We start from the raw sequence: 18,768 nt of genomic DNA, 5'->3' as shown, positions 1-18,768 counted from the left end.
CCTCAAAAGTTTGAATACAGTACTTAAAGGACAACTTTAGTTTTTTTCAACCAAGGTTCATGTTTTAGTTTGTTAATAGATAAAGTAAAAGATGAGTGTTAATCTTTTTTCATCTGCTGCTTTCTTTCGTTTTAGGGAATTTCGCTGTTTTTGACAGGGGGGCGGGGGCATTCGAGCATGGGTCTAAATATGTATTTTTTAACACAATTTTATGGTGATTTCTTTTTTTATGGTTTACTATAGTCCTAATAAACGTCAGGAAATTACATCTGGCCACAGAAGATCACAGGATCTACTGAATGTGAAGGTAGCCTACTGGGGGAAGGCTTATACTGTGTGTATAGGCTCAATATGTAAGTTTGTCACATTCAATAGATCCTGTGATCTTTTGTGGCCAGATGTAATTTCCTGGCGTTTATTAGGACTATAGTAAACCATAAAAAAAGAAATCACCATAAAATTGTGTTAAAAAATACATATTTAGACCCATGCTCGAATGCCCCCGCCCCCCTGTCAAAAACTGCTAAAATCCCTAAAACGAAAGAAAGCAGCAAATGAAAGAAAATGAACACTCACCTTTTAGTTTCTCTAATAACAACCTAAAACATGAACCTTGGTTGAAAAAAACTAAAGTTGTCCTTTAAGTAAATATACTTTGTTACTTTCCACCAGTGCATTCTGCCTGCCATGACTCGGGTGTAATAGTTAGGAAATAAGAACAAGGGCCAGATAATGGCCTGGCGGAGGCTCTGTCTCTCTGAGCGAGGGATTAATGATTTATCCTGCTGTTATTCTGCATCCTTTAGCTCGTAGCACAACAGATGTACACATACAGCTCTAATTTCATCCCAGTCACCCGTTTGCCACCAACATGACTGCGACGGAGTACTATGATTAGGAATACATTTATAGCAACACTATGCCCCTGTGTCATACATGGAAGGGGAAGTAATAATCAGACTGTTAGTATGTCTAACAAACTTAGTGTATGTACCCCGAGATATACTTCACTGACTGGGGTCCACCGGAAGTCTATGCTTCTCCCTTCCTTTTCTACTGGACACCAAATCTCTGAGCTGAAAACAGCTGATATTACAAGCCGTTGCGAGGTTGTAGATCTGCTGTTTTCACTTAATGTTCACCTACTTTGAAATGCTCAGAATAGGGATTTTATGCTTAAGAGGTTAAAGCAGAAAACATTCCTAACATCAGTATGTGATTTACACTTTCACCCTGGTGTCCCTGTGTCATTATGCATGTCATTATACTGTAGGGGTGAACATTTTAACAGACCCCAAATCAGTGCCTAGTTGTTTCAGAAATATTTGTATCTTCAGTGACTCACTGATGATCAAATCAGACATGTACAGACACGTATCTCATTCTAATACTATTCATTCTAAACCAGCGACTGTTTCAATAGGGTATGTTGTGGTTTCCAAATAACTCATTACTTGACAGTACTAAGATGACATACTGTCTGTACAGTATGCAGATCAGCCTACAACAGTGTCAACAGAATAATTGCAGTATTTCTACATCTCAAGGGATCATCTGTACACACGCACAAACAACCGTAACCTTTTGGCTTGACACGAAACAAGCAGTTTATGCACAGTATTTCCACAAATATATCAATTGTTCTTTTTGTACAAATGGAAACTGTGGAAGCCATATTGGTGGCTGTACTGCATGTGTGACACACACTGCATGTGTGACACTCCTGTCACTAGCGCCCAGAGGGCGGCAGACGCTGAGAATTGTCATGAATGAATATTACTATAATTAGGAATGAGTTGGGAGTCAGGACAACTATTGTTATCAGATTACAGTTTGGGTGGCACCAGGGGTGTAGCTGGTATGTCGACAAAGAACCCTGGAGGCCATTATAGTCTGTTCTGTTATTGTGGCTGGAGAAAAACAGCTCTGTCAGTCTGTCAACTTTCGCTAACTTGTAAACAATGACTTCAATGGACAAACAACAAAATAGGGGCTCTGCTGAATTTAATTCAGCAATTTACTCATAATAAAACATTGCTCAACGATTATGGCATGGACGATGGACCAGTTTGTTTGCTTGCTGTTTGTGTCATGCTGCCCTTAGACACTGTTCTTTATGATACACAACCCATCACTAGAAACAGATGAAGTAGTTTTTCATTCTTCAGTTAGAATTAGATTAATAGATTTATTTCAGCACATGAAGCAAGATCCGTATTTCATGTCCTTTAATTATTAGCTTTTCTCTTAAAAAATCATGTTGTACAGTTCATCAGCAATCGCTCCAGGTGTCCAGCAGTCCATCCGTGTCCCCCAGTACAGGGCTCTTTTTAGGCACCCTCCTGTTTTTGATCTACACTACATATCTTAAATAGCCGATCTACAAGGTCACAACGCGTTGGGAAGCTATCCAGAGAACTGATTTGAAGACACTAAAGGTGTCTGCATACTCCTGTGTTTTTCAGCGTCCAGTCTGCAAGGACCTTTACAATGGGGAAAAATGTCCTCTAGTTGTATAGAATGATTTCTGAAACGGTGTCTGTTCGATCTGTCTCCAACCTCTTGCATTCCAAGATCAGCTTGGCCCAATTCAAAAGGTGTTGAAATTCACAATCACTTTGTTTATGGAAACGCAACGCATTGTGAGCTTGTAGATTGGAAGTTTTCGCCAAATGTTCACCCCAGAGGAGGGACGCTAAGGTTCAAGTGGTTAGTTAAACCTTCATTTCCCCAACTGGTAGTACTGACAATCCTGCCATGCGTCCACACATTGACTGAACACTGGTAGTCAAAAGGTGAACAGGATTCACAGTCACTGTTCAGTTCTATATTATGTGACGACGTTGATGATGTTCTTGGTCAGACATCACAAAGTGCTCTCCTTTTTGATCAAGTCCAGTATCAACTGAATGGTCTTCTCATCTGTTAGGACAAACAGAAAATCAGATACTGATGGTTAGGAGATAGACAGAAAACTACATACCGATGTCACATCTAAGTCAAATCTTTAAGAGCATATTATTTTGGAAAGCATAATGTGTTACTACGTTGCTCGCTGCCTCATGAAACTGATTTTCAATAAATCATTCTCTCTGAGCAAAGCGGGCTTTGGCTGCTTATTAGGTGTGTAACGATACATATCACGATACATGATTGACGATGCGATACATGGACGATATTGATTCATTATGGCGATCCGATGATTTGAAATCGATACAGTAACTATTTAAAATTCATTGACATTATTTTAAACTAAGTAAATAATCCCCTCATCTTCTAAAAATTGCTAAATACCATGCACAAAATGTAGTAATGGTACAATCGATTATTTGCATAGTAAAACGATTCGGATTCGATACCGATTATTTGCATTGCAAAACGATACGATATATAATCAATGTTGCTGTTTTCATTTAGATATATTTCAATTCATGAAATTTATTTTTCGATGCAGTTACTGTACATTTTTTTGGACTTCAGATTTTGACTTTTCTTTATACTTCACATTTTGCCATTTTTTTGGACTTCACATTTGGACAAATTTCTTTTGGACTTTGGATTTTGAGTGCTTATGATTTAAAGTGTTTGGTTGAAGGTTTCAATAATGATTTTGTTATAAGAATTTAGGATGTGTTACATATTACAAATGTGTACTTCACTAGTTCTCATAGTCCCTAGGGCAAAGAAAAACAATGTTACATCATTTGATTTGGGTAGCTAAGGGAAAGGTAGTATCCGAACAAAACTTGTGTTTACCTTCCAGTTGCATCTGGGGATTCTCAAGTTTCTTTTCAAGGAGTGCATCCATTAGCTTCCTCAGATGTTTAAAGATCACACCGATCCTCACTGGAGCCTTACAGAGTGAACAAACATTCAATTAAATAATAACCTAAATCAAACGTTGAGAGTAGCTTTTGCACCAGTGCTTTTGGGGAGTGAACGAGTCATGGAGCAGCCCTTGGCCCCGCCCACTGACCGGGAAGTAGATCCATCCATCCAGCCCTCGGCCCCGCCCACTGACCTGGAAGTAGATCCATCCATCCAGCCCTCGGCCCCGCCCACTGACCTGGAAGTAGATCCATCCAGCCCTCGGCCCCGCCCACTGACCTGGAAGTAGATCCATCCATCCAGGCCCCACCCACTGACCTGGAAGTAGATCCATCCATCCAGGCCCCACCCACTGACCTGGAAGTAGATCCAGCCCTCGGCCCCGCCCACTGACCTGGAAGTAGATCCATCCATTCAGGCCCCACCCACTGACCTGGAAGTAGATCCAGCCCTCGGCCACTGACCTGGAAGTAGATCCAGCCCTCGGCCACTGACCTGGAAGTAGATCGATCCATCCAGCCCTCGGCCCCACCCACTGACCTGGAAGTAGATCCATCCATCCAGGCCCCACCCACTGACCTGGAAGTAGATCCATCCATCCAGGGTAATAAGACGCTCTCGGTGGTGAACGTCGATCTCTCCTCCAAACAGCAGCATGGGGAAGGGTGATATCAGAGTAGTGTCTCGTAGGTAGATCTTACCATACTTAACCTAAAAATAGACGTTCAGGAACATACAGGTGTGACACATAAGTAGAGTGTAAAGACAACATGTTTTATGGATTAGCTTGATATAAATCTAGCATTATGTCTAAACTTGCTATAGTAGTCTTACCCATGTGTGGTCAATTAAAACTAATAAATAACAAACGTGAACAAGTACCGATAACCAATATACAACATATAGGCTCTAATGCAGCCTGACCGCAAGTCGCAGGTTTGACTCCGGAGCCAGACGACCTTTGCTGCATGTTACTCCGTCTCTCTCTCCCTGTTTCCTGTCACTCTCCACTACTACTAACATCGAAATAAAAGCAGAAAAGTAACCAATAGAGATATGCATAGAAAAAAACAAAAAAAACAAACTAGCATCTCTCGAAAACAACATAACAAAAAATATATATACAGTATATATATAAGGAGAGCATCCTAGATAATTATATTAGTCTAATAGAATATTAGTCTCAAATTGCCAGACGGTCAGAGATATCTGCCAATTTTGATTGATCGATGTATATTTATTGACAAAAAATAGCCTACATATAGTACCTCACCATATATTTCTAGTACATATCTGTCAAAAGGATAAAACACAAAAAGCCAGAGAGCTTATGTCCATTGTGGCCTACTACCAATACGTTTGGAGAATTCTAAATCCAAGATGGTGGCTAGAACGGCGATGAAAACCTTTAGCAACCAAAGTAGAGCGAAGCCTTCCGAGACTGAGGTGTGAGTCTAGAGATCAAGTCGTGTACACTACTGTGCTCTCCCATCATACCTTCTCCTGGTAGAGCAGCCAGCCGTGCGTTTGTAGGTTGCGGTTGACGGAGGACGGGTGGACCTGGGCCTTGCCTTGGGGGGTCTCCACGGTACAGGCCACCTTGTCCAGGACGTCGACGGAGGGGGTGCAGAGGACACGGGCCACGCTGTCGTACAGCCCGGCCGTCAGCGCTGCGTTCAGGACGGGCATCTGCTCCTTCCGGAGCGCGCCCGTCTGGGGCTTGGAGCGAGAGGACCAGAAACCAGCCTGCTGCATCATCTTCATCAGCTCCTGTTTCACCGACTGGTGAAGGGAGACAATTCAAAGAGGGTTTTAAAATGGAAGGAAGAGTTTTCTCTAATGGGAAGAGAATGAGTTCTGTGTGTGTTTGATCTCTTTTACCTCTATGGTAATGAGAGCAGTGCGGTTGAGGAAGTGCTTTCTACAATAGGACATCTCTGATCTGTATCCCTCAATACGCGAGTTCCTCCATCTGACACATGATAACACAACATAAATCAGTGATTTAATGTCAAGATCAATTTAATCAAAAGAAAATTCAAGACTGCTTGAGTGAAGCAGTCACACACATTTTTTATGACAGATGTAGTCACTACGACCACAAATGTCCCAAGAAACTAGCTAGCCTAGCCACCGAGTTTGCTAGCGCTCTGGGAAAACAGAGCGGCTGAATTCTTTGTTTTGATTAGGTGGTGAACAGTGCTGGTTTGATCCACGGCTAGAAACCGTTTTAACCAATCAGATTGCTTCCTCGAAACGACCTGTTGTAGAATGATGCATTAATCATTAACTGAGTTAAAAGTAAACACATCGTTGATCTTGCTCAACCAATTAGAAGTTTAGTATGTACCCCATATATGCATTATATATAGTGAGGTGGTCAGAGTTGGCCAATGCCAAGGATGCTTTGGCCAGGTTGGCCTCCTCTTTCCTGTGCATCGGTGTGGAGAACGGAGACTTTTCAGCGATGGCCGCCGCAATGGTTGCCTGAAACAATCAACACATGAAAGTGTTATGCCTAGTTTATATTCAGTTGTACAACGTTGTCGGACAGTTGTATGACGTAGTATAAATCAATCATCAATTTTCAACAAATATCGGTAAAAAATCAGTAATCGTTCAGGCCCTTCTTTAAATAACCTAAATGCCTAATTTAGAAAAATAGCAGAGCTGTTACCTGCATGCATGCAAGACACACCGGAAGGAATGACATGAATCTAATAATGTATTATGGCATGATGTTTGTGGGTCGGAGCTACTGGCAATGACATATACTATGGCATGTTTTCTAATAATGTATTGTACTGGGATGAGTGTGCCGGTGGTGGTGGTACATACTATGGGGTCCAGGCAGCCCAGGATGGCTCCATAGATGAGCATCTTGCCGATCTTCACGTTGACAGGCAGGCTGGCCAGGTGGTGGCCCAGTGGGGTCAGGGCGTGATTGTCAGGGTGACAGGCGCCGATCCTCCGCAGCAGACTGACGGCGTTACTGACCGACTGTGGCATGGGCGGGTCCAGGGCACGACACAGGAAGTCCTCTGGGGAACCGTACTCGCACTTCTACAGAGGGCCAGAAGACAGGTGAGGGAGGAAATGTTATTAGTAAATTATATTTATTTGTAATGGTATATCTGCATTTATTTCTTTAATTCAAAACACAGTAGGGAGCTGTCCTTTTGGTGTTTTAAACATTATATTATAATTTAGCTATTGAAAAATAGCAGATCTACAAGCTCATAGCGCGCCACCGAGTGGCCCGCTACGAGCTTGTAGGTCTGCTATTTTTGACAAAAAAATCGTGGCGGAAATTTAGAAGACATTTTATAAATTTCAACCTAAATGGGTTAAGTCTGCATGTGTTTGCAGGGGTTGACTGACTCATGTTTCGACAATCTGCCGTTATTCAGTCACCCCTACAGTGATTTTTTTAATAATATGAATTTATTTACCATTATATGAAGACAGAGTTCCTCTAGTGGGACTCTGAGTATCTCTGGGATGGAGTACTCCATGAAGGCATTGAACCTGAAATCATCCATATGGAGCGTGAGGGAGAGAGACATCCACTTTAGTTAGCAGAAGAACCTTTCAATAACTGAAGGTTAACTAACTAATCTGTAGGTGAAGGAACCTGCATGGCATACTGCAGGATTGAAATGTCAGGTTCATCTTTCATATCATTGCTTTCGGATGCTGCCACATGGAAAGTGGCTGTGAGGCCACTTGTTGTAGTACAGAAGTTATTCCCTTGTGACTAGACTGAAAAAGCAATACAAATTTTGAATCATAAAAAATATATCTGACAATCAGACACATAAATGACCTGGACCGAGACAGGAAAAATAGGCTTGTGAAACACCAATACACCTTGAAAAATATGTGAACTTTCTTTTGGTGGCCTGTAGATTTCAGTTCATTTCTGAATAAAGGAGTTATTGTCCTACCTGTATTTGGGGTACAGTCTGAAGCAGAAGCCGTTTCGGACACGTCCGGCTCTCCCCTGTCTCTGGAGAGCACTGGCCTTAGAGACAAAGGTCTCCACCAGAGAACTCATCTGGCTGCTCTCATGATACCTAAACAACAACAACGACTGAAGCTCAGTGCCTGACACCAGGGTCTAAATGTCTCAATGGAAGACCTCCAACAACGTACTAGTTATATTGAATTAACATACGGTACTATGAGAGGCTATTATTGTCATTGTTCAAGATAACCTACTTGTTTTCTTTGGTCTTTCCAGTATCGATGACAAACACGACATCAGGGATTGTCACACCCGTCTCAGCAATGTTGGTTGACAACACGATCTAAAACAGCGACACAACAGAGCAGAACAGTTCACTATACAGTACAATTGATGGTATAGAATAGGCTACTATTCTACACACGATAATATTGAGGTTTGCAAGAAGACATACAGTATGCTCCATGTTAGCTAATGTACTGTTCTACTAGTCTGTCCATCTATCAGCACATCTAGAATCCTCCTGAATTGTGAATCGAAGGGTTGCCAATGTTTCAGTATGTAAACTACTGCACAACTGTGAGTGATCAGTGATAATCTAACTTCTGACTATATATAACTATATATTATAATGAATAGAACATACTGGGCAATCCTTAGAATTCTCATATCATTTTAACCAAATTAATGAAATAATCAATAAGACTGATGTAATTCTAAGCATTGATTCTGGGGGCTGTATTTTGCGTGTCTTAAGTACCAGGTCTTATTACCTAACTTGAGTAAACTAAAGACCTGGAGGCGTGATCAATGCTCTTTGGCCACTCAGAATAGCCAAATGGCATTGATCACGCCTCCAGGTCTTTAGTTTACTCAAGTTAGGTAATAAGACCTGGTACTCAAGACACGCAAAATACAGCCCAAAATGTCCACAGAACACAAATGATTAATTTGAGATATTTCCGCAACTAGGATAAAACCACCTGCAGGTCTCTGAACCCCTTTTTCTTGACTATTTTGGTAGATCATCTCAGGCTAGTCAAAGTTCATGATCACCCACCCCAGTACTAATATGTCTCAAATAAACCCAAATTGAGTCTACTCTAAACACAACAGAGTCACTTCTAGGACTGTGTAAACTATTCTGTAGCATTACCTTCCTGACACCTGCAGGGGGCACTGTAAAGGCAGCAGCTTGGTCCTTAGATGAGAGAGTGGAGTGGAGAGGCACTATCCGGTATCTATGAAAGGGGAATCAATCTGTGCTGAATGTTCACTTCAACTGTACAGCATACAGGGATTCAAGTACAATCATCTATCATTACCAACCACATGGTACAGAGCAGTCGGGGGGGTGGCCCCACCCTCGCCACGTTTAAAACCAACATTTTCAGACTCGCATTTCCTACTTAATTCCCCCCTTTTACCTTTACTTCTATAGGGACGAGACGGTTTTAGCGTTCGTCCCAACGGTGTGATATGTCCTGTTGCACGTCGGTACATTATTAGACATTTGCCTAGATGGACTTATTGATGTCTTGTGTGATTTTAAACTTGTACATTTTAGAGTACCGGTAGTATAGTTGACCATTGATCTGAATGATATTCATTTCATTGTTTTAAATATTTTTGTTTTTTTCTTGCAATGTAGCACTTTGAGATTTTATGTCAAATATAAAGTGCGTTACAAATAAAACAAAATGAATGATTATCATTAATGTGACTGTGTGTCTCACTTGTCTTTCTCCTTGAACCTCTTGTCGGTGGACAGCAGATCGTAGAGCTGCTGGATGTGAGCCAAGCCTGGTAGGAACACCAGAACCGCACCGTCTGCTGAGGTGAACTGAGGAGCCTTGTCTGGCAGGAGAACACCACAAACAACAAGTTACAGTAAATGACCCATCATACTGACCATTGAGACCTGAGGCCCATTCTAAAAATGCCTTCTAAATCAGTAGTTCTCCAAAAGAAATTATTACAAAAGAAGAAGAAAAAATGTACAAGCTCACAGCCTGGCACAAAGTGATATATAGCTTAAATGGGTTAAATATGCAATCTAGAACCTTTTTGAGTGTGAATATTCTTTGTGTGTGGTAATGCTAGGGTCTAGCATACAGTATGGTTAATACATGCTATGCTTGTAGAATAGATCCTGTGCGGTACGGTAGGACACCTACTGGTAGACAAGTGGTATTGCACGACACCAAAAACAGGCTTTCTGTAACCTCTACCAATGTCATTCTACCCAGAGAGAGCAAGAGAGAGCTGTGATCTGTCTGACTATTTGGACTGAATGTTGTGTTTTCAAATAAATGTAGTGGAGTAAAAGTAAAAGTGTTGAAAATACTCCAGTAAAGTACAAAATGCCTCAAAACTGTACTCAAGCACAGCACTTAAGCAAATGTAATTATTTATTTTACACCACTGGTTGTGTGAGACAGACAGATCCAAGTGAAGCTGGTACTACCCAGGTAGTGGATGAGGTCCATCATCAGCTCCATGTTGATCTTGTTGGGGTTCATGTACTGCAGAACGTGAAGGGTTCTGCTGCTGAAGTGGTCCAAGTCTGGACCCAGGTCCCAACCAGCACCAGAGTCCTTCAATATCATCTCCTAGATTAGCACGCATGCGCGCGCACACACACACACACACACACACACACACACACACACACACACACACACACACACACACACACACACACACACACACACACACACACACACACACACACACACACACACACACACACACACACACACACACACACACACACACACACACACACACACACACACACACACACACACACACACACACACACACACACACACACACACACCACCACCATCTATCCTCAAAACTGTCTGAAATAATGGCCTTGTCCATTGTTTCTCATGTGTATCCTTAGGGGGAGGTGTAGCTACTACAGTACTACTATTTGTCATGTTATATTCTTCAAGTTGGGTAATCATTCATCAAAATATGCTACATATGAAGACAGTTAAAAGGATAAAAACAAAATCATGGAAAGTGGGTAATGAAGCAAAAGCATTTTGAGAACCACTGTACACAGTAGAGTAGGACACTGTCGCTGATTTACTTTTACACAGATGTATCTGCAAGGAGGATCACATTATGGAGACCCAGGATTACCTGGTACTGTACAGTCTTGCCCCCTTTCTGGCTGACCGAGATATTGACTTCCTCTTCCTCTTCAAGAATCTTCTGACTGTACTCAGAGTCCGTTTCTAGAACGTAGCCAGTCTGCTCCACGATGTCCTCCAGATGGAACACCTGGGAGTAGAAACACAGCATCATGATGTTCCTGAACACAGCCTGTCCTGTACGCATTGTCCACTCAGCTGAGAAGTGAGATGGCAAACACACCTGCATGTATTTAAAAATAGTCGGAAGTGATATATATGTACTAGGGTTAGAATCTTTGGTATTTTAGAGATTCCGGTTCCTTAACGATTCCCTCGTAACGGTCCGATTCCTTAGCGGTTCCATTTAACAATTCCTAGGGGGTTCCAAATGGATCCTTACAGGTCTGTAACTCAGAGTGTACAAATGGACCCACACTCTCAGAGTTATGGACTGGTCCTTATATTCAAATGTTTGAGAACGGCCCGGCGGCTGGCGTAGATGTCTCGGCAGTCGGCACCTAGGCTGCTAATACAGCCTGACAGTGTGTTGCGGGTTAAAGAACAATATAAAAAAAAAAAAAAAAAAAAAACTCTGAACTATAGCAGTTCTGTCCTCATAGTCATACCAGTGTGATAAAAACAGTTACAGAACCGATTCCGGTTCCTCTGGTGCCGGATCCCAGTCCTAGTAGTAGTACCCATTGACATTTGAGCCTTTCCTACTAACTGTACCTCCACAGGGAACGTCCTGCCAGGGATGGAGACGACGGGACAGTGGTTAAAGTAGCTGGAGAACTTGTGACAGTCCACCGTGGCGCTCATCAGCACCAGACGCAGGTCCGACCTCCTCATGACCACGTCCTTCAGGATGGTGAGCAGGAAGTCTGACTGGACGCTGCGCTCATGGACCTGCGCAGAACAAGACAAGAACTCTGTCATGTCTTTTAAATATGGATAAAACCGGGAAAGCATCCGTGTCATTTTAGATTTCTCTGGCTATTCAATAATAGCAGATGTACAAGCACATAGCGCATCACTTAGTGCCGCGATATGAGCTTGTAGATCTGCTTATCTTGAATATATAAAGCGAATATTTTTAACTCAAATCTTTTCCATCTGGTGGTCCCCTGAACAAGAGATTTTGAGAAGTTTGGGGGTCCTTGACATGAAAACGTTCGAGAACCACCGATATATATAACTACATACGTTTTTCAGAAAACTTCTTTAGAAGACATTTGTAGAATCGGAAAAGTACCTCGTCCACGAAGATGTGCGTCAGGTAGCTGAGATGTTTATCCTGCTGGAGCTTTCTGATCAGAACCCCGGTGGTACAGTACAGCAGACGGGTTGAGTCTCCTGAACATTTCTCCATCCGAATCTGGTAGCCGCACAGCGACGACTGGAAGATACATCACAAGACCCAGTTCATTAACATGGGTAGCTTCTGAACCCAGCCTAGTTGCATGCTCAAAACTTGGGAACTTAAACCCCAAGGCCTTTTTTATATTTTCTATCCAGATTAGAATCAGATTTGCATTGTCAAGTCTGATCAGCAAAAAACAATATTGAGTGTTGGCGATTCGGATTTGAACCACATTCCTATGGCTTTGTTCAGACTGCAGGCAAATCAAAATTATTTCTCAAATCAGATCTTTAGGACTAATTGTCCACACCGTTATTTCTTTTCAAGTGATCATACCGATATAAAGCTAAATTCAAGGTAGATTCCATTCAAACATTTGTTTCAATGTGTTTTTCTTGATAGGCCAAAACTCTGTATTGGGATGCCAGTGTGAACAGAGCCCATGTCTCAGCCAACACAACATGAACTCAACAGCAGTTGTAAATAACAGATGATTACATAATCACAGGGACTACATGTCACCCTGCCCCTTTGCTTCTCAGCCCATCTTTGGACCATATAATTACACAGTTGCACCAAAGCTGTACAGTATATCGTTATATGTGTATGTATATATGAATGCCCTAGTTCACTTCAACAGTGTGCGTTGCATGTCCGAGTTAGCTTGGAGTCGGACATTACAATGTTTCCAACTGACAGCGACGATATCGTTCTTAAGGGCTTTTATCATTTCCACCACACCTTGGAGCCGGGTGCATCCTCACAGCCCAGCTCTTGGTTGACTCGGGTGGCCAGACTCATGGCTGAGATCCTGCGGGGTTGCGTCACAACGATGTTGCACGGCTGTGCCGCGCCGCTTCCCATCAGCAGCTGGTCCAACATGAACTGTGGGATCTGGGTGCTCTTGCCGCTGCCCGTCTCGCCGGCTATCACCACCACGCGGTGTCGCTGCAGAGCCTCCAGGACGCGCTGCCGGTGTTGGAAGACTGGGAGCTGCTCTCGTTCTGCCTGGGGGGGGGGTGCGACACATTCTGAATACTGACTTGGAAAGAGTGAAACATGAATACGTCTACGCATCATGGGGAAACATGAACTGAAGTGTATTTAATAGTCAGAACCATATCGGACATATCACATATGGGATATCCGTCTGGCAGATATTTGACTTTTTGATTATAGATTTTCTTTTCATATATTAAAATGAGTTTAACATAGTATATACTTAATTTTATTATTCTATCTGAATTTTTAAGTTTCCTTATAAGTTATATGTTCTCAATATAATCAAATCTAAGTTTTCTCAAATTGATTGATTTTGCTGGCATTGGTCCCGGTATGTGCCAGACTGGCATTTACCAGTAGCTTGTGGGCCAGTGAGGAGCTCCTCAGCTTCAATAGGAGCGCCCTCGCCGCTTCATCTGCCCCTGCCGCTTCTCGCCTCTCTCCTGCCTCCTTAATCAAGCTCTTATCGTCTCCTCCATCTCCTCCTTCTTCAATGTCCAGACCGGCCAGGCTCTCCCAGGACTCTTCAGGCTCATCGTCACCAGCGTTTTGGAGGCCGGGGTGAGTCTGGGACCTGGCCTCCTCCTCCTCCAGGCTCTGGTTGTAGTTCTGGTTCTTCTGCTGTTTTAGCCGCGTCAGCAACCGGGAGATGAACTGATCTCTGGGTTTGTTGGCGGCGGTGCGGTTCTCATCGTGTCGTCGCTGCTCGTTGTCTCGCCAATCTAACCACACATCTCTGTATGTAGAAGGCAAGAGCTGGTGCACTGACTGTGAGCAACAAGAAGACCACAATTGAATATAGGAAAAATGCATGCTGTAACTATAAACTGCCTGCTGTAAGCAAGCCAATTCGAAGCATATACTGTAACTAGGAAGTTAGCGATAACATACCTGTCCTTTGCAAAGGTTGTAGAGTGCCAGCGTGGCTCCAAGGTGTTGAGCCTGCATACTGTCCTCAGTCAGAATGGTGGGACATACCTCCAAAATATCATCCGTTCTCTGAACACGCACCCTAAAAGATGCAAAGCTTCATCAGTACACACTAATATAAAGTTATAATTCATCAATAACACTTATGATGGAACTTTATTATAGTGCTAAATCATAACAAGTCCCAAGACATTCACTAAGGTGAGGTGTGACTGCTTAAATCAGCCATCATCACCCACCCCACAAACACTTTCTTAAACCCCAGGGGGGTCCAGGAGGGAAAATAAAAAATCTCGGAGTTGGAAGTGGAACCTGAGACCTTGACCAGCCCCATTTACCCGCTGAGAGCTGTTCATGAGGTGGACAGCCGCTGCCCCCGCCGGCGGGGGATTGGGGCTTAAGAGGTTTTAACTAACAAGAAAGCATGTAGCTTTCTGCAAGGCATCGATATTAAAACATCCCTCTAGCTCACCTATGTTTTTGAGTGGTGCAACCACTCCAAGGATCAGCAATGTCCGTGTTAACCTATGTGACTATGTGACTATGAGTAGCAGTAGGGGCAAAAGTGGCGCTGTTGTGCCAGAAACAGAGAGAGAGACAGAGTTAGTGCTGCACTGTTGCCTGCTAATGAGAGAGAGGGGGGGGGGGATTGGAGGGGAGTTGCACCACTCAGTTCACACAGGTGTGATTTTTACTGTATATACTTACTTGCATCTCCAGTATTTTCCAGCTGCGACCTTGTGAAAGGCTGGCGGGGGGCTCTTGGGCAGGTTCTTACGCACCCAGTCTATGAGAAACTGTTTAGGCGACTTTCCTGTCCAGCTGCGAGACGTGTAGTCAAAATTCCTAATGTCTTTTGGTTCATTCTTTTTCACTACTGAAAAGAAACGTACATTAAAAGAAACTGTCAGTAACAAAGTGTAAATAGCACATCTACAAGCTCATAATGACACAAAAGCAATGTTTATTCTAATCTAATTTCTATCCATTTCCTTGCCTTGTACTGATTGATTGACCTTGATGCTCCTTTTTCTGTGTCACATCTTCTGTGGCACAGCAAACGGCATTTAAAGAGAGTTGTACCTTTTTCCTGGGGAGGGGGTTTTGCAGCCTGTTCAAACAGACTGAAGTTGAGTTCCTCTTTCTCCTCGGTGACAGGAAGTGCCTTGTTTTCTTTTGGGGGTGCGTCCACTACCTTCAGAGCCGGGTTGAACATGGGGTGAGACTCCAGCGGCTTCATCTCTACAAATATATACGTCGAATTAGTCTTTTGTCATTTGCTGGTCAAGAAATAATACTCATCGCCGTCAGGCAGAAATCTGTTCATGCATTTAAGACCTTGCTGTATGATGCGGATCCTGTCCTGTGCCGTTCTCTGGCTTGCCTTGTCTCGCTTGTTCTTAGCAGCAGCTGCATTCTCCTTTGCGTCATACAGCTTGGCCGTCAGTTGCAGGTAACTGTCATTCTACACAAACATAACAGAATAAAAGGGCATACTATTTTGCAACTGCCAACTGCAATACCCCACACTTTCATATAGATTGGCTATTGCAGTTCATCATATGACAAAGTGTTGATACAATCTGTGTATTAAATTAAATCTCCTTTACATATATGAAATATGTCATTATAAATCAAAGTCCTCATACTGGATCGAATTTCTCATCCAGTTCTGGATTGTGTGATGCAGCCTTGGTCCCTGCATTCTCCTCCAGGTCACTGTCCTCGTCACTGGACTGTTCCGCATATCTCAGTATCCAGTCCTTCATGTTCGCAGCCTCGTCCTTCACAGGGACCTGAACAACAGCAATACGTGGAATCAACGGCTTTATCCTATGGTTTAATTTGTTATGATACAGATACGTGTTGAGAGTGTTGATTGGCCAAACATATACAAACCTTGGACGTCTCATTGGGGGGTTTGTGGACTGCTTTGGGGCTGGGTGGGTCTGGCTTTTGTTGGGTAGGGGGCTGGAACCTTGGCCTGTTGCAACTTTGGCTCTCCTCCTGCATCTTCTGGCTAAAACCATCCGGAAGCTCGTCTGTTGTGGACAAATTAAAGTAATATTCATGTAGTATAGTGCCGTTACAGTAGTATATCAGTACAATTACAATAGTATACTGCAGTTACTGTGCTGAATGTTGTGTGACTTTGGTGAATGTGGACACAAATAGCAAAGCAGTGGTTCGCAAACTTTTCTGATCGACAACCAAGTTAGACGTTTTCCCGAGACCCACACTAGTGAAAATAGCATATCTACAAGCGCACAACCTAATTTCCTTGGTTTGTTTGTTTTAAAATGTATAAGTTTAACAATCAGCGAAATAGTGGCTCTACATGGTATGGTACGGTACCATCTTTGAGGTTGAGGCATAGCCAGTCGAGGGCAGAGACGAGGTCTCCTCCATAGAGGATACTGCTCTTCATGGCCTCCTCAATGTGTTCTGTCTTGAAGTTGAACTTCTGCAGATTTGTGTACAAGTCCTGTGGTCACAAGAAAGCTACTGTCATAATTAACTCAATACAAGAATGAATCACAACAAAAAGCCATTTTGTTTGTTTACTGCTTGAATTTCTTGTCCTTACCACCAGCTTCCTGCTGGTGAGCCGGCCAGAGATGGGTAACTTTTCACCGTTCTCCTGTCTGAAGTCATTTATGAGCTTGATGATCTTCTTCTCTAAGTCACTTTGAATGATAACCTGTGTGTTAAACAACAGAGTGTCAACGTTCACTACAAAACAACTTTAATCCTCTTAAAAAGGGGTACACTACACTGTACCAAACATAAACTGGACAGAGAAAGAGTCACTGCAGCAAATTTATGAATAGTCTGAATAGAATGAAGAGTAGCCCCTCCAACCAGAGCAGATGTGCTAGTTATATTGTATTGACCCCTAGCATCCCTATGCTAGGGATGCTAGGGGTGCTCATTTACATGAGCATGTAAATGTTTGTTTCATGGCCTGATCTGATGTCATTTGTATCCTAGTAGTGTGCGTGTGTGTGTGTGTATATATATATATATATATATTAGACTGATGATAGGTTCTTTGTTTACCTATGATCCTACTTACTTATTACTATTTTGATGCATTTAACTTGCTTACTGTCTGTAAATCGCTCTGGATTAAGAACATTTGCTAAATGCCTACATTTTAAATTGTATTAACATACTTTAAGAATTGATTTGTCAGGCGCTCCACCGGTGTCAACATGGGCTGTGTTGTTGAGACTGTAGGTCTTTGGACCTGAGAGGAAGACCAGAGAACATGACATTTATGATCCTGTAGTAACTCTGAGCATGTACAAACGTACATTTGTTGTCCTGCTGTCTGACACCTGGGTCTAAATGTCTTCATGGAAGATAATTAGGAAGACCACCACCAACCACTGTATGTACTGCCTGGTTATAAATATTGTATTAACATACTTTACTATACAGATTGATTCAAATATCGTTTTATTCAATACAATAACTGTGAGATCTTTCCATGACTTTTTGATCTACTAGTAATATTATTACAGCGTTATCATTTCCTTGGTACAGTACAGTATCTCTACAGTATATCACGTCATCATGCCCAAAAGGGTTTCCCACCCCTGGTGTGGTGGAGGTAGACATTAGCCCTATATGCGACAACCGACATGAGATCATGCAGTAAATAACCGTGAGAAGCATGGGACGAAAAGAAGCAGCAGTGTTCGTGATGAGACCTTTAGGTTTGGGTGGTTGTTTCTTCCCGGGAGGAGGATCTCCCACCACGCCGTTCCCTGCTGGTGGTGCTGCTGCTGCTGCTGCTGCTGCTGCCGGGGGGACCACCACCACAGGCGCAGCCGCTGCGTTCTTTTTCTTCTTTCCACCCATGATGAAGACAATATTATCCCGGGGCCGTAATGTGTCGTATGACTGTCAATGTGACGACAAACAGCAATCACCCTGCCATTAACTGTCTGACATTAACCTGTGTTGATAATATGTACAGTCTGGGAGTAAACACACTCTGGCTACACACTACAGCTACACACACCGCATCAGGACTCCAGGAGGAGGTGAGGAAGAATTTTGGAGAATTCGGCTGCCGTAGCGGAAGAGAGTCTGGCAGTGTTGCCATGTCTGGGTTGCGGGTGTGCGTGCATAAATGAGTGCATATGCACGCATTTGCAGTGCGCCAATCCGTGGTATTTCGCCGTCTTTGGGTGAGCAGGTTGATAAAATGACAAACTTCTCAATGCAATAAATTCAACTACGGTATATATGTCAGTTTAATGTGTTAATAGTGAGTTCTCATTGTAGTTGTATTTGGGTGTTTTCTTCACCAGACTCTCAATAGCAGAATGTGGGCTGCTGTCCATTTTTAGACCTCGTTGCTTGTTTCTCTTGCACAATCTGGCAACACTGTTGACTGGGAGCTCCAATCATGGCTCCAATCCTTTGCCAGGCTATTATAATGATCCGGTTTAGAGAGAATCAGGCGAATACGGAAACGGCCTCTATGCTGTGCTTCTTTTAACTGTGGAAAGTACCGG

At 42.9% G+C, this 18,768-nt stretch overlaps 1 protein-coding gene across 2 annotated transcripts; it reads right to left on the bottom strand.

The window, feature by feature from the left end:
- Nucleotides 1-1,478: 1,478 nt before the first annotated feature.
- dhx29 (DEAH (Asp-Glu-Ala-His) box polypeptide 29) lies at nt 1,479-18,278 on the bottom strand. 2 transcript variants are annotated; one of them, XR_013963439.1, is made up of 29 exons: nt 17,956-18,278; nt 17,416-17,489; nt 16,827-16,940; nt 16,595-16,724; nt 16,139-16,281; nt 15,889-16,035; nt 15,578-15,704; nt 15,323-15,481; nt 14,948-15,116; nt 14,201-14,321; nt 13,664-14,077; nt 13,049-13,315; nt 12,200-12,343; nt 11,677-11,853; nt 10,952-11,092; nt 10,263-10,407; nt 9,532-9,652; nt 8,952-9,036; nt 8,050-8,138; nt 7,776-7,904; nt 7,281-7,356; nt 6,667-6,891; nt 6,179-6,315; nt 5,710-5,800; nt 5,326-5,610; nt 4,408-4,539; nt 3,757-3,853; nt 2,358-2,922; nt 1,479-2,326 (listed from the first exon to the last, which is right to left on the bottom strand). XR_013963439.1 is itself a non-coding variant. In XM_080755945.1 (28 exons), the coding sequence occupies exons 1-28, from the start codon at nt 18,104-18,106 to the stop codon at nt 2,867-2,869; spliced, it is 4,146 nt and encodes a 1,381-aa protein (XP_080612071.1). In that variant the 5' UTR covers nt 18,107-18,278; the 3' UTR covers nt 1,479-2,866. The 2 variants fall into 2 exon arrangements, 1 of the variants encoding a protein (XP_080612071.1); XM_080755945.1 differs by having other exon boundaries at nt 1,479-2,922.
- Nucleotides 18,279-18,768: the final 490 nt, after the last annotated feature.

The sequence above is a fragment of the Protomyctophum bolini genome (genome assembly GCF_963924005.1).
Source record: "Protomyctophum bolini genome assembly, chromosome: 22".
NCBI classification, from domain to species: domain Eukaryota; kingdom Metazoa; phylum Chordata; class Actinopteri; order Myctophiformes; family Myctophidae; genus Protomyctophum; species Protomyctophum bolini.
The sequence above is the reverse complement of the archived record's forward strand: the minus strand, read 5'-3'. Positions and strand labels throughout refer to the sequence as shown.

What these genes read in the sequence shown, in the direction of transcription:
- dhx29 (XM_080755945.1), bottom strand. Translation starts at nt 18,106, where the DNA reads ATGGGTGGAAAGAAGAAAAAGAACGCAGCGGCTGCGCCTGTGGTGGTG. An exon ending in ATGCCTCAACCTCAAAGATG is followed by an intron (nt 16,282 to 16,594) that starts GTACCGTACCAT and finishes TGTCCACAACAG; the next exon opens with ACGAGCTTCCGGATGGTTTT. An exon ending in CCCCTGCAGGTGTCAGGAAG is followed by an intron (nt 8,139 to 8,951) that starts GTAATGCTACAG and finishes TCGCTGTTTTAG; the next exon opens with ATCGTGTTGTCAACCAACAT.